Source organism: Pelophylax lessonae, assembly GCF_965119305.1.
Source record: "Pelophylax lessonae genome assembly, chromosome: 2".
NCBI classification, from domain to species: Eukaryota; Metazoa; Chordata; class Amphibia; order Anura; family Ranidae; genus Pelophylax; species Pelophylax lessonae.
This window is the reverse complement of record NC_138769.1, coordinates 566,228,641-566,245,510: the sequence shown is the minus strand read 5'-3', so window position 1 is coordinate 566,245,510 and position 16,870 is coordinate 566,228,641. Positions and strand designations below refer to the sequence as shown.

At 39.2% G+C, this 16,870-nt stretch overlaps 1 protein-coding gene across 2 annotated transcripts in view; it reads right to left on the bottom strand.

Annotated features, from left to right (window-relative positions):
- Positions 1-11,021, bottom strand: part of RBMS2 (RNA binding motif single stranded interacting protein 2) — a 199,519-nt gene extending 188,498 nt beyond the window's left edge. For both annotated transcript variants that reach the window (XM_082245172.1, XM_082245171.1), the window contains exon 1: positions 10,898-11,021. In XM_082245172.1, the coding sequence (XP_082101298.1) occupies positions 10,898-10,963 (66 nt within the window). In that variant the 5' untranslated portion in view covers positions 10,964-11,021. The remainder of the gene's footprint in view (positions 1-10,897) is intronic.
- Between the last annotated feature and the right edge of the window lie 5,849 nt (positions 11,022-16,870).

The following is a 16,870-nucleotide window of genomic DNA, read 5'->3' as shown; positions in this document are numbered from 1 at the left end:
TAAACTGTATCTGAGCACCACAAACCAAAAGCACTATTTAATTTATTTTTATTATTCAAAGCATTAAACTCAAACTCACCCATCCATCCATGTCTCTATGCTTTGTTTTTGCTGGGAAATCACTTTGAAAAACACCCCTAGCATTTTTGGCCATGTTGAGTAAGAGTAGATGATCATGTAGCATTTACTTCCTGGAATCCATCTGCCCTTAGCTCAGGCACGCAGGCAGGAGGGTGTGCTTAACTGAGAAAACCCCTCCTGAAGACACCTGGGATGTAAGACATCATTTGCCTAGGCATGGAAACTAGGACGTAACCAAAGAAATGTTAAAAAAAAAAGAATGAAATATACTTTTCTATGTACTTAATATGGCTAGCAGTGTAAGGATTCAAAATAGTCAATGTTGATTGAGAGAGTAAATGGCAGCCTCCATTTGACTCTTGTGAGTGGTTAATAACCATATAGTCATATAGCCATGGCTGATTGCAGTAGCCAGAGTAATAAGAAAAAAATTACAGTTATAGCAAAACTGAACAGTCATTGATGCATTACTTCTATTCGTGTTGTTTCAGTAACAAATCTAATTTTTTCCGGCTTCCAAGCTAATTACATTGCTGTTTCCAGTTCCGAGAATGTCATTTTGGTAACTTCTACATCCCCAGGCAACAAGTAAAATCAATGCTATTCAGGAAACGCGACAACTACAAAAGTCGCCTGCATTTACCCTTATGTTCAACTATCTCTAAAGTCCATGGGAAACTGTAGGGATTTAGGGATTTAACTGTTCACGATAAAAAGAAATGAGGGGAACTCAGCAGATGCAGTATATAATGTGAATGCAGTGAATGGGGTAGCTGTTATGAATGCTGTACAGGACCCCAGGGATGGGTCCTGGAGGGAAGGTATGTTTCCCGGTTATTTGGGTTGGGGTCCTTTTAGGGCAATAATAGACATTACCCATGCATGGTGTTGGTTTCCATGGTAGGCCAGTTGGAGAGGAGAGGACAGATTGGCAGTTCTCCTAGGATTGGTCCTTATTTGAGACCCAGAAATCAGAGACTTGGAGAGACTTTGGATAGGAAAGAGTATCCAAATCCTGATTATAGGGACTTTGATCCTGACAGGGTCAACTTGCCTGCAAGGGAAGCATGAAAAGGAGCACTAAGGCCTTAGCACCTTTCTGTAAAATGGAGTGGAGTGGTTCACAGCTGTGAGAAAGTGTAGGCTATCTGGGGACTGAGACACCAATTGCTGGCACTTATGTAGCCTTAAGTAGGGTGCACGCTATAAAAAAATCGGGTGAACGATCGTCCGAATTTCCTCTTTGTTTCACAACAAATCGGAACCGATGAACGAAAATTAGTATGAAAGTTCTCGTTCTTTTGTTGTTGTTTATTGTTTCTGATCATGCGCAGTCTTTTTTTTTTCAGATTTTTCTTGTACAAAAATCGTACGCAAATGGTACACAGTAAACGAAAATCTTTTTTTCCAAAAATGTTGGAGTTTGTCCCTTCGAGAAGTTTCGTACGAAAATTCAGAATCGGCTGTGGAAAGTTCTGTACACACTATATGAAAATCATACAAAAATTCTTTGGACGAAAATGTTCGCCCGATTTTCTTATAGTGTGTACTAGCCTTTAATGGCACCCTGAAGCAGACAGGAATCCTAAACCCTGGTGTTGTTTTAATGCATCAGGATTGTGGACTTCATTTTGGACAAACAAAGCTTTTTTTAAAAAAAAAAAAAAGCTCTCGTTGTTACAACACTTTATGAAATGATTTAAATAAAATACACGCAAAATGAAGGTCGTATAGTGGGAGTTATTATTTTCCAGCACACAAACAATTTCCTCTTCCATTACAAGGATACTTCCACCTGCCACTTGTTTGTCTACTATACTAAAAAAGTCTCCATCCATGAATTTATAAGCTGCACAGCAAAGTTTGCATAAGCATAAAGATTTTCATATTTGACGTATGTTAAATGTATTGTATTAAGTTCATTCAACTTACCTTAAAGAGAACCTGTCGCCAGACTACTTTTTCATAAACAATCTTTTTATGTACATTTAATGTATTTTATGAACGTTATCATCTTGTAAAAACCTTTTTTGTATAAAGGTTCAAAAGACCTTACACTGCTGCTGGGCTCCACCATCTTAGATGTGAAGTCAGCAGTCCATGCAGAGTTGCATAGTTACATAGTAGGTGAGGTTGAATAAAGACAATAGTCCATCCAGTTCAACCTGTGTAGGTGTGTGTGGCTGTAATCATCTCACATAGCGCTTAATGTCCTGATCCTTGAGATGTAAGTCTAAGAGTCTTTTGAAAGCCACCATACTACCCGCAGAAACCACCTCTTGTGGTAGAGAATTCCACAATCTTGTAGCCCTAACAGTAAAGAACCCCCCACGTTGCCTGAGGTTAAAACGCTTCTCCTCTAATCGCATTGTATGCCCTCTTGTCCTCATGCAATCCCTTTTGTTTGGAATTCCTTTTGAAAAATAGCCGTGCACATCCCGGTATGTAAGTGAGCCTTAGTTCTTCTGTCTCTAGAGGTTCGTATATCTGTATATCTGCAGTGTAAGACCTCAGCCTCGGACTGCTAGAGACACAGTGCAGAGCAAGGCTTGTAACTAGTCAGTAATGGGGAGAGTCAGCTGCAGGGAAACCAAAGACAATACTTTTGACTAGTCCTTTGTCCTCTGCTTGCCTTTTTTGGGCACAGCTTCCAGAGTTCAGTTCCTCTTTAAACAGTCTGCCTTAAAGTGGTTCTAAAGGCAGAAGGTTTTTTTTATTTATTTTAATACATTTTATGCATTAAGATAAAAAAAGTTCAGCAGCAGCCCCCCTCTGCCCCCATAATACTTTCCTTTGCCCCATCTTGATCCAGCAATGTTGCAAGAGAGACTCAACTGTCCGGGACTCTCCCTCTTGATTGGCTGAGGCACAGCAGTGGGCATCATTGGCTCACGCTGCTGTCAATCAAAGTAGGTGAGCCAATGAGGAGAGAGAGGGGCGGGGCCAAGCTACAGCTCCGTGTCTGAATAGATAAACAGAGCAGTGGCTCAGCTTGGGTGCCCCCCATAGCAGGTTGCTTGCTGTGGGGCACTCGGCAGAAGGGAGGAGTCAGGAGCGTGGGCAAGGGACCCTAAAAGACTTTGTGCAAAACCACTGCGCAGAGCAGGTAAGTATATCATGTTTGTTATTTTTAAAGAAAAAAACAAAAAAATGTAGTATCATTTTAAGATGACAGTGTTCATCTGAAGGCAGAAGGCTTTCATTTTTGCCTGTGGAGCCTCCAGGCTGCATGTGATCACCATGTCAGAACTGACATATTGATCACATAATTGGGAGCCACAATTTTGGTTCCTGATCATTAGGCCATTGACAGATGGGATTGAGAGCTAGCAGTTACGCAAAGTAGACATAAAAAACATAAGCCACTTTTCTACTGTCTCTAGAATCTTTCATTTTAAATTGGGTCCTGAACTGAATTAGAGGAAAGGGAGAGGTGTTATCTATTTAAATATGCTCTCATTGGATCTAGATCTAGGGTGCACAATCTGTGTGCTCCCCCAGGTTGTCAAGCTTGAGACCACAAGTTGATTAGCACAACGACAATATACATTATAAAAAAATGCAAGGTACAAAAATGCTCCTCTGGATGATGCGTTTCAGCCACTGAGGTCTTTTTAAAATCCCATAAAATCCCATGTGCTGTTGAACTTGAGTTTCAAAGGCCAGTCCAGTCTTATTCATTCAACACATCTTAGACTCAGAAAAGAAAGCTTTAATCTTATTGGTTGCTACAGGCAACCCAAACACTTCCCTTTTTTCCACGTTTTAAAAAACTTGCTTCGTTGTGCTATAAAATACCCCTTATTTATGGGATTAAATTCCTATGACCAATTTATGACTTACATATCAGTGTTATCAACACTAGCACCTGTATTAACCATAAGTAAACACTATTATCTGACAATTGACTACAATATGATTACGTAAAAGTGAAAGGGAGCTTCAGTAGATTTTATATTTGAAAATTTAAACGGGGATCTACAACACATGAAAAATGAATTAGTGGCAGGGAACTAGAGTAAACAACATGTGGTTTAAAGCACAAGAGAGAGGAGGTTGGTTATGGTACAAAATCACATTGTTAAAAGGTATACCATAACTTAATGTAGTATAATTTATTTTCAAAAACTATTTTCTTATTGATTTTAAATATTTTAATAACAAACTAATCACAACTATTAAACAGTAATAATGTTTTATGAATGATCGTAATACTCCTTTATTCATGTTGACTAAGCCTATTTCACCCTCAAAGATTTAACTTTTCCTATAAATCTAGGCATTTTTGGATTACCCAAAAGATAGATAAAACATGGACTATTTGCATATGTAGGGCAAAGCAACAGGTACACCTTAAGGCCACTCATAGTTAGCCTGGTTGAAAAAAGACACAAGTCCATCTAGCTAAACCAATAAAAGGGGGAAAAAATACTTACATTCCTATATACACAATCCTATACCCATAGTTGATCCAGAGGAAAGCAAAAAAACCCCAGCAAAGCATGATCCAATTTGCTCCAGAGGGGGAAAAATTTCCTTCCTGAACTCCCAAGAGGCAGATATTTAATGGATCAACTTTACCTATAAATGTTAGTTTTCAGTCATAGTATGTACATTTAGGAAATAATCCACGCCCTTTTTAAAGCAATCTATTGAGTTGGTCAGAACTAGCTCTTGAGGGAGTCTATTCCACATTTTCACAACTCTTACTCTGAAGAAACCATTCCGTATTTGGAGATTAATACTCTTTTCCTCCAGATGTAGAGTGCCCCCTTGTTCTCTTTGATGACCTTAAGGTGAATAACTGAACACCAAGTTCACTATATGGACCCCTTATATATTTATACATGTTGATAATATCCCCCCTTAATCTCCTCTTCTTAAGAAAGAATAAATTCAGTTCCTTTAATCTTTCCTCATAGCTGAGCTCCTCCATGCCTCTTAACAGTTTGGTTGCCCTTCTCTGCACTTTCTCCAGTTCCCTGATATCCTTTTTGTGAACTGGTGCCCAAAACTGAACAGCACATTTGAGATGAGGTCTTACTAATGGTTTGTGCAGGGGAGAAATAATATCTTTCCCTCTGAAGTTCATGCCTCTCTTAATACAAGAAAGGACTTTGGAAACCTCAACTTGGCATTGCATGCTGATATTAAGCTTATGATCTACCAGAAGAACCAGATCGTTCTCCACTATTGATTCCTCCAGTTGTATTCCCCCTAGTATGTATGATGCATGCATATTCTTAGCCCCCAAGTGCATAACTTTACATTTATCAACATTAAACCTCATCTGCTACATAGTTGCCCAATTAAACAGCTCATTAAGTTTGGCTTGTAAATTGGAGACATCCTGTAAGGACGTTATTCCTCTGCATAGCTTGGTGTCATCTGCAAAGACTGAAATTGTACTTTTAATCCCAGACCCTATATCATTTATAAATATATTAAAAAGTAAGGGTCCCAACACTGAACCTTGGGGTATACTACTGATAACCTTGGACCATTCAGAATAAGAATCAATAACCACTACTCTCTCAATTTGGTCTTTCATCCAGTTTTCTATCCATTTACAAACTGATTTTTCCAAGCCTTTAGTCTTTACCTTACACATTAGCCGTGTGTGGGGAACTGTGTCAAACAGTTTTGCAAAATCCAAATTTAGCACATCCACAGCCACCCCTCTGTCCAAGGTTTTACTTACCTCCTCATAAAAAGAAATCAGATTTGTCTGACAACTTCTGTCTTGTTGCTTAAAATATTTTTTTACAGCAAAAACTCATCTATGTGGTCTTTTATTAAACTCTCCAGTATCTTCCCAGCTATAGAAGTTAAACTTACAGGTCTATAGTTACTTGGTAAAGACTTTGATTACTTTTTAAATATAGGCACCACATTGGCCTTACGCCAATCCAGTGGTACTATTCCAGTCATTAACGAGTTCCTCAAATTAGAAACAATGGCTTTGAAATGACAGAGCTTCTTTTAGGATCCGTGGGTGGATGTCATCTGGTCCAGGCGCTTTATCCACCTTTATTCTGTTTAAATATTTCTGGACCATATCACTTTTGAGCCGTTGTGGATCATTTGGGGCTGTGTCAATACCAATTACCATTATGACACAAGCTCCCTCATTCTCCTTTGTATATACAGAGCTGAAGAAAATATTTAATACATTTGCCTTCTCTTTGTCCCCAGTCACCCACTCCTGATTATTTTGTAAAGGACCTACATGCTCAGACCTGACATTTCTACTATTAATATATTTGAAGAATTTTTGGGGGTTTGTCCTACTATCTTTTGCAATCTGTTGTTCGTTTTGAACGTGTGTGGCCTTGTTTTCCTTTTTACATATTCTTTGTAACATTCAAACTGTTCATACTTACCTTTTGCTCAAAGACCCCTCTGTTCAGCCACCAGGAATAAAGAGACTGGCATAGTCATTCTGGGTATGGAGAGCATATAACTTACTCCCCTAATCCTTTTATCTCAGAACTCAACTCTCAATCAACATTACCTATTTTTATTCCTTATGCTGCTATCATTAGTAAATACAGTAGATAGGGAAGTGTAGTATATTTTCTTGTTTTAACCTTTATTTTTCCATTTCTTCAGTTGCTTTCTGGTTTCTGGCAAGGGCCAAAATGATGCCACACATCCCAGGGGTCTTCATGAGCATTTCTTTCATCTGCAGGAGAGGAGGAGGGGCTTTCTCAGCTAAGCATGCCCTCCTGCTTGCATGCCTGTGCTAAAGGCAGAAGGAATCCAGGAAGTAAATGCTCCATGATTTATCTGCCCTTACCGAAGGTGTCTGTGGGGGTGTTTTCAAAGTGATTTCTCAAATAAACAAAAGCATACAGACAATAGATGTGTGGGTTTGCTTTCAATATTTAAAATGGATGAAGGAGTTTGTTTCAGTTTGTAGCATTCAGATACAGTTTAGTTGCACTTTAAGACAACACTGGGTGCTAAAGCAACTATTTGCCAAGCAAGAGTGGCATTGGGTGGGGACATAAAAGAGTCCCTAGCCCCATGTAAACTTTGACAACTGCAAATTGGAACTCTCATAGAGTTCCTTATCTTCACTCTTGAAGGCTAATGGAGCAGAGGGTAACAACGCAAAGGTAGGTAAATGCAGATGGGGGTTGTTAGGTACATAAAAATGAAAAGGTAACGTTCATGGTGAAATTAAGAGAAACAGGATAATGCTAGCCATACATTAGACGAAAAAACATTCAAACTCATTTTCAAAAAGCAAACACTCGGCTGTGAGAGCAAACGATCGTGCCATCATGTAATGACTGATAAATTGCTGAATGGACATGAATGAATCCGTTTTTGTTTTTTGTTCGTTTATTCACATTTACCTAGTGCAAGCAATTTGGAAGAGAAAAACATCAACCTTTCAATCTATCGTTCGTTTGGTAGATAATTTACAAACTTGTCCCCTTGTATTTTTGGCTCATAAATGTCACAACATTACCGATTTGTGCCCATTAACTGGCCGAAAAAAGAACGAACTGTCCAAATGGCTGAATTTCGGCTGATTTTTCATATAGTGTAAGGCCAGTATTAGGGCTGAACTTTTGGGGAAAAAGATGGTTTCACCCTATTTATTATCCCCTAGGCAAAATGAGCAGTTATCCTTGCAATGGCAAGGGTAATTCCTTTTTTTTTTTCACTGGAGTTTAGCTTTAAGTGTTTGGCCAAGATAGGTTTAAAGCAGAACTTTACCCATAACAACGTGATAAAAAATAATGTTCTTTAGCAAAGAACATACATTCCACATTAATAATGCTACCAACGTTGGTGAGTGCTGTAAATTGCCTCCAACATAGCTCCTGATTCTTCTTTCTGGAGGCTGCCATTTTGCTAAAGCCCAAAGCCCCTGAACAGCAGTAAATCAGAAAGCCGAAAGAAATCCATCGATTTAACGGTTTCAAAAACAGTTACATTCCTGGAATGCCGGGATTGCTAACTGTCACATTTTCTTGTTTCCTCAACCAAACTGTCAAACCTTTAAATGGCTCGTGTCATAACTGATCACATGTGCAGAACCCACCATGGCAGTTGCAGATCAAACAGAAGCAGCTTCCTTGGCTGTAATGGATAGGAGGATTTAATTCAGCTTTAAGGATGTCAGCAGATTGGCCTCTACAAATTCAGCAGTGCCTAAAAATACCCTTAAAATGGAGAACATTTGAGCATGTGCAGAGCAGGGTGAGACAGTGCATTGCTGGATTTTAAACAGTATAGGCACTTATTTTTAATGTTTTACATAGCTATACCTGCAAAAAGGGTCAGCCATGAAGGTATCTAGTGATCTAGCCACTTTAAGTGTCAGGTTAAATGTGAAGAGTTAATTTTAAAGGTATCTTAGGGGATATGTTTAAGTGTCGAGGGAGGGGGGGGTTAAGTGTTAATGGATCATTTTTTGTGTTGGAGAGCAGGTCAGCGCAGGGTTAATTTCTAGGGTCCGGTGAATGTATAAGGCTGGGTTCACACTAGTGCGAATTGGATATGGGTTTCTCCGCATCCAATTCACATGACAGGAGAGTGTGCCCGGCTCTCAATGGAGCCGGTTCACACATTTCCTGGGCGGCCGCAGAGCAGATTGCACAGGGGTCCTTAGCATCTTTGGCTTAGTTTCAGGTCCAAATTCAGGCACAAATTCGGGCCTGATTCGTCCCTGAAATGGAATCCGAATGAAGTGTGAACCCAGCCTTAGGATAGGGTACATGTACAGGACATGATTTCATGTGTTTTTATTTACATTTGATTGCATCCCCAAAAGCCTTAACCAAAGAAAAACATTGTCACCATGCACTACCTTTGTAAACGACTCTATGATTGTAAGGTAAATGGGAATACAAGGCTGGAAATATTGTATTGCGACAAACTGTTCATTTGCAACATTTTATATTACAGGTATATGTATATATACTTTATATATTAGGTATATGCAGAAGCTTGGGTTTTAGGGTGATGTCATTTATTGGCTAAGTGCAAGTTTTCGAGGCATGCTTGCCTCTTCTTCAGGCCATAAAAATTGGCATGTTGGCAGAATTTAGGGAACATATGTGTAATGTAATGTACGTCAACCTGATGCATCAAGTTGATAACATCTGCATCTCTTTGTTGTTACGTATTAAATGCATGTTTCTTGCTGCCAGTTCATATTATTGTGGAAAAGGGCAGAGAGCCATGAAAGCTGCAATCTATTTAGTTGGCCAATAAATGGTTTTGCCCTAAAACCCAAACTTCTACTTTTGTCGATGGCTAACACAACTGACACTAAGGGGGGGGGGGGGGGATTTACTAAAACTGGAGAGTGAAAAATCTGGTGCAGCTCTGCATGGTAACCAATCAGCTTCCAGGTTTTATTGCCAAAGCTTAACGAGGTTGTAAACCCTCTCTTAGAACTTGTACCTATAGGTAAGCCTTTACTAAGTCTTACCTATAGGTAATAATAAATATCTCCTAAACTTGCACCGTTTAGGAGATATTTACGTTTAATGCAGCCGATGACATCATCGGCGCTTGCGCTCTGAAGGAACGGTCACCTATGCCATTCCTTCAGAGCCCTGTGCCGTGAACGGCGGGTCCCGCGCGCATGCGTGGGACTGATGTAATCGCGCCTCTGGCCAGTCAGATGAGCGGAGGACGTGAACCAGAAAGCAGGATGGCCGAACATGTCCGCGGTCCTGTTGCTGAGCGGGCGGCACTGCGGGGGCTTCATTCTAAGGTAAGCATTTCATAATGAGCTAGTATGCGATGCATACTTGCTCATTATGCCTTTGTCTTACAGGATTCTTTTTTTTTTTCATTTTTTTGGGGAGGGTTTACTTCCTCTTTAATTGAACAAGCTAAAGTTAGAAACTGATTGGCTACTGCACCAGATTTTTCCTTCTCCAGTTTTAGTAAATCAACCCCTAACACTCTGCTGATGTCATATTGGTTAAATTGAACTGACCTATCCATGACAACAGTCCTGTGTCTTATCGCCCATTAGACTATTTATATGAATTATGTGAGGCCGCTTTATTTGTCTTTTCCCTACATCCTTCCTGCTGCACTGTTTGTTTAGATACAGCGTTTGTGTACCACTAGTTACTATGCTGTTAGCATTGTGTTGTGTTATCATTGAGTGTGTCTAAATACATATCTTTTTTTTTTTTTTCCTTTCTTCTTTTTTATTGGACATTTTATTTTAATCTTTCCTGTTTATTCTTCGCCGGTTGCTTATTTGATAGGTGAATTTGCTTTAGTTTGGCTGTCTTGTGTGTTGAGTGCTGTCTCCATTGCTTAGTGTAGGCTTTCCCTGTCTGCTTGGCTCTGGGTGCGCCTCTCTCTCTCTCTTTCTCTGTGAATGCCCTTCCTCTGTGCCTCTCTCAATGTTACTTCCAAATCACACAGACACAGCTCACATACCACAAACTGCACAATCCACGCTGCACTTTTTACCAAGGATTACCATCCTAATAGCCGGTAATACAATACTCGTATTTTTTTTTTGCCTTTTTAAAACCACAGCTAAACGACAAATAATAAAAACAATAGTGACCACTTCCTGATCAGCTTAACACAAATATGCACAACCTTAGATCCACCGTACACAAACTCCCAGGCACCCACTGTCAAAGGTGTATGACCCTAAGGCCCCCCCCCCCTCCTCCTCCATTCCCCCTTCACAAGGGTAAATTGATTTTCAGACAAATCATTTGTGAACCGCCAGTAGGGGTTAATACAGGCCTTTTACTGGGAGTGTGAGTGTGGAGGTGGCAAGGTGGCACAAGTCATGTATGGTAAGCTGGGTTACCTTCTTATGGCTCCTGGTGTAGCTGAAAGAGGCGATCCCTGCCCTTGGAGGGACAGACAGCAGCATTTTTCCTTTAAGGTACAGGGAGATGGGACACAGGAGACTGGCAGATCCGTCCAGCCCTCTGACGTCACACAACCTATAGTACAGGCCTGCAGGGTCCTAGTGCCCTTCTGCGGGAGGGAGGGAGGGGGAGGGTGCTCTGAGTTTAACCTCTTCTATGCCAAGGATGTTTGGAACTTTATAGTTCAAGTAAAGCTGAACAAACTATGAAAATATGTTTTTCCCCCAAAAGATCACATTTTTTACTTGCAAACTGAATGACACATTTACACAATCTAAGGACATTTAGAGACGCAGAGTCCGATTTAAAACCGATCCTAAACAAGTCTTATAAGTATATATATATTTTTTAAGGTAACTGAGTTTGAACTCAAAAGAGTAGAATATACAGTATATATATATATATATATATATATATATATATATATATATATATATATATATATATATATATATATATATATATGTATTTAGTATTTAGTATATGTCTCTAAATTAGACATTTAGGGACGCAGAGTCCAATTTAAAACTGGTCCTAATCAAGTCTTATAAGTGAAGATAAATGATGACCAAAATGTAAATGATCTAATAATTATTATTAACTAAAAATATTGTTTAAAGGATCATAAAAAACTGGGTTGCTTTTTTTTTTTTTTCTTGGTGTAAAATATATATATATTTTCTAAGGTTGTAACTTAATTTGTAACTGAGTTTGAACTCAAAAGAGCAGAATAAACAGTATATATATATGTATTTAGTATTTAGTATATGTCTCTAAATTGGACATTTAGAGACGCAGAGTCCAATTTAAAACTGGTCCTAAACAAGTCTTATAAGTGAAGATGAATGATGACCAAAATGTAAATGATTTAATAATTATTAATAACTAAAAATATTGTTTAAAGGATCATAAAAAACTGGGTTACTTTTTTTTTTTCTTGGTGTAAAATATATATATATTTTTTTAAGGTTGTAACTTAATTTGTAACTGAGTTTGAACTCAAAACAGTAGAATATACAGTATATATATGTATTTAGTAGTTAGTATATGTCTCTAAATTAGACATTTAGAGACGCAGAGTCCAATTTAAAACTGGTCCTAAACAAGTCTTAAGTGAAGATGAATGATGACCAAAATGTAAATGATCTAATAATTATTAATAACTAAAAATATTGTTGATCATAAAAAACTTTTTCTCTTGGTGTAAAATATATTTATATTTTTTTAAGGTTGTAACTTAATTTGTAACTGAGTTTGAACTCAAAAGAGTAGAATACAGGCGGTCCCCGGGTTACAAACATCCGACTTACATACGACTCCTACATACAAACAGAGAGAGACAACAGGAAGTGAGGAGAAATCTCCCCCTAGGAAAGGAAATTCACTCCTGTAAGAGTTATCATGGGAAAAAGGTGTCTCCACTGAAGCTTTATCAATAATCCTTGTTTCCACAACATCCCAAACTTTTCAAAATTCAGTTGTCAAAGCGACAGAAAGGGAGGTGAAATTTTCTGAACAGGGGTACAGACAGCAAAACAAATGGTACAGGGGTGTTACCCTTCCCTATGTTTTGGCTGGAGCTACACTTAAAAAAGTACCATTTTCCGACTTACAAAAAATTCAACTTTAGAACAAACCTATATCTTGTTTGTAAACCGGGGACCACCTGTATACAGTATATACATATTTTTACTTTTTTTAACAATTTTCTTTTAAGGAAAATAATATTGGACGAGTATTTTGTTACTGTTAAATGCAGGCAAAACTGGCATGGCTGTACTATTTATTTTCTGATGATATAGGTATTTACTGTGCATATGACATCTTCAACACTGAAAAACAATAAACTAAGAAAGAACTTGCCCAGAGTGACCAATCAAATTTCCTTAATTTCCCAGAGAATATGATATGAAACTTTATCGGTCCCTATAGACTTGCTCTTTATGTTTGAAGTTTATGTTTATATATATATTACTTTTCGCTTGCATGTGTCCTTTTCCCGAAGTGACATATTTACAAGTGTTCTAACATATGAAACAAAGTTTACAAGTGTTGTGTAAAATGTATTTAAAGTTTGTTGAGAAAATGGATGGAGACTGATTTATGGAAAAACATTTAGGCTAAATTCACATTTAGGCGTTTTGGGGCGTTTTTGGGGCGTTTTTCTGCTCTAGGATCAGCTCAAAAAACGCCCAACAAGACAAATCCTATTCATTTCAATGTCCCCTGTTCACATCTGAGCATTTTGACGTTTTAAGCAAAACGCCCAACGCTCAAAAAAGTACATGAGCTTCTTTTTGGGCAGATTACAGGCGTTTTTATTTTTTTTCCATTGGTCACTTGTCAACCTAAAAACGCCTGCACAAAAACGCCTGTAAAACACCTGAAAATACGCCCATAAAAACGCCTGAAAAAACGCCTGTAAATACCAACGCCAAGATGTGAACGTAGCTTTAAAGTATTTTGGAAATTTTAATTTTTGATTTGAATATTTGTAAAACACTCACTGGAATATTGTGGTAGCCCACTGATTTCTCCTTTACTGTTTTCTTTAATATAAAAAAATAAAAGACTGGAACAAGCAAATATTAATGCTATTAATTTTATTATTAATCTAATAACACAAAATCCTGTTTATATTGTTTTAAAGATCAGATGTCTTGTATTTTGCTATTAAATGTCTTTGACAAATGTATGGCAGTTCAGTTTGCAAGACTTTAAGGTTCCTATGTTGCTAAGAGTGTTTACAGTCAGAATGAAGAAGCTATGGAGGGTATTTACTAAAACTGCATCACACAGAATCTAGTGCAGCTGTGCAAAGTAACCAATTACCTTCTAACTTTAGCTTGTTCAATGAATCTTTCACAATAAAACCTAGGAGCTGATTGGCTACTCTGCACAGCTGTACCAGATTATGTGTGCACCAGTTTTAGTAAATCTCCCCCTATGTGTATTTGGTTACTGTGCAATTGCTTAAGGTATAGTTTCACCCTTGCAGTCAGATTTAAGAACTTCCAATATATGTCAGTTATGTGTTCCCATTCATATAGCATATCTAAAAAAAAATAGAAAAAAAAATATATATATTTTTTTACTTATATATATATATATATATATATTTATATTTATGTTATTTATTTTTTTCTATTTTTTTTAGATATGCTATATGAATGGGAACACATAACTAACATATACCTTAAGCAATTGCACAGTGACCAAATACATATATATATATATATATATATATATATATATATATATATATATATATATATATATATATATATATATATATATATATATATATATATATATATATATATATATATATATACATATATATATACTGTATATATATATATATATATATATATATATATACTGTATATAAAGTATATATTTCCGAACTTTCTAGTTGTTTCTTCGGAGCAGGTATATTAGTAGTAAACTTTAAGCAGTTTCTATTGCTTAGAATAGATAGCAATATGAAAATAAGGGGAAACATTTGAGGTTTTTTTTTGGTTCATTAACTTACGATATACCACCCAAGCTTTAAAATCTTTAACCCTTTGTGAGAATAGACAGTCCTGCACATCCAGTGTACAGCTAATGGTGGAAATCTGCCAGCACAGTACAGACTGGACTAATTATGGCAAAGACTTCCCAGCTCCCTCCTTAACATTCCATAGAAGGGGAGAACTAAATGAGATTTTTCAACATGTCAACAGGTAAACGGCAATTTTTAAAAATGTAATTATAGCATGTGAATGTAACAAACATAAAGTAGGTGTTATGTCACTCTGGCTGCAAAACTGGAAATAAACTTTAGGTTAACATTTAGCAACAGTTTACGTCTGGAGACCTGATTTACAAAAAGCTATTGATACGACACAACGAGACCAGAGACAGAAAACAAAAATGGCGAAAGGTCTGAAGGATTAAACATATCAATTCAGAAACCTAATATGTACAGTCCGGAGGTAAGAAGGGAAGGAAGACATATGATTGAAACCTTTAAATACATCAAGAGGGTGAATAATGTATAGGAGGGCAATATTTGCAATATGATTCAAGATCATTAACACGGGAAAATGGCCTCAAACTAGAATGAGGAAAGTTCACAATTAATCTTAGAAAACGTGTTGTACCAAAAGAGTAGTTGATGCATGGAATAGACTTCCAGCAGAGGTGGTCTCAGTCAACAGTAAGTGAATTCAAACAGGCTTGGGACAAGTGTTAGGCCGCAGGCCTATATTTGTGGGAGGAGCTAGCGTGCCTTTAAGACGCTGCTCCTCCCTTCCCCGCCTGCCGCGTCACACGCTGTCACCCCGGACAGCCGAACTTCCGGTTGGGCAGCAGCCGCCGCTGCCCCCGCCATCTCCGCTGACACGGCCGACACAGCCATCTCCGCTGACACGGCCGACACCGCCATCTCCGCTGACACGGCCGACACCGCCATCTCCGCTGTCACGGCCGGCTCCGCCATCTCCGCTGACGGCCGACACCGCCACTCCGCTGACGCCCCTGCCACCACCGCGGTTTCCTCCCGGCCTGCCTGCAGCTTGCTTCCAGCCTCATGCACCGTCATCTTCCGCTCGGGCGGCCCGTCCATCCGTCCGGCCGCCGGGCGGCAGGTACTGCTGGGGGGGGGGGGGGATGTTACTGGGGGGGTCCTGCGGGGGCTTGATTCTGCCTTGCCTGCTCCAGGCCACGGCTACACTTCTTCATACGAGGGTCTCTGGGGGGGTCTTGTTTTCTGCCTTGCCTGCACCAGGCCACGGCCCTGCTTCTTTCTACTCTTTCTACTCTTTCTGTCCGTACCACTGTACTAGCTGTGTACTTCTGCTGTTATTTTCTATTTGCTACTTTGGGTTCTGTTGCCCTGCCTATGGCACTGCCTTGTTACCATGGTACTGCCGCTCTAATACTATCGTGACTAGGGGTACTGCTACTACTGATACTCGTGCTTTGGGTTGATACTCTTATACTATTGTTACTATAGGCACGGCTACCTGTATACTGTTGCTACCAGGGGTACTGCTACTCTGCTATACTATTTGCCTTGGGCATTGCTACTCTAACACTATTGTCAACACGGGTATTGTTACTCTATTGGTACTAGGCATACTACTCCGTAATACTATTTCCATGGGTACTGCTGCTATGTATTGTCACACTACTGTTACTGCTGTTATCTTTTGGTCTACTGCTATTCGTGCCACTTCACTCCCATGTCGTGTTCTACTGTTTCAGCTACACGGCTATACTGTTAAATACCACAACTACTGCGTGCCGATACACTGCTATGCCGGTACTGTGTGCACCATGACGGTATATACTGCCACATTTTCTATTTCCACCGCACGCGCTACTGCTTACACCTACAGAGGCGCTGCCAATATCATTCCTTCATGCACCATTGCTTACGTGCCGTCATGCATGTCACTACCATGGACGCTACCATACGGCCACACTATATCACCATTGATACTATTCCCACCACATGACTACTATACACTATTGTTTCACTACCTACGCTGTTACCACCGCCGTGCTACGGTTACACTGCTACACTACTTGACTTCCTATACGCATGTGGTGCCGCTGTTATACTACTACACTACGTACGCTACTTCCGTGTGTAGCACTACTACTTCGTTATGTTGCACTACCCTTTCATCAAGCCTCCGTATAGGGTGAGAGAACTGGCTATTTAGGGCTAGGCGCTGGCCTTAGTCTCCCTGGTAGCTGGTCCCGCGAGGCCAACACCCCAATCTCAACACGGAGATTTTTTCGCCCTCGGGCCAAATCATAGTTAGTGCCTCGCATCCACCCATCTCTTGGGGTCATAGTCAGGGCCTCACCTGTCACGGCCACACGTTAATCTTTTACCAGTCACCGAGAGGCCA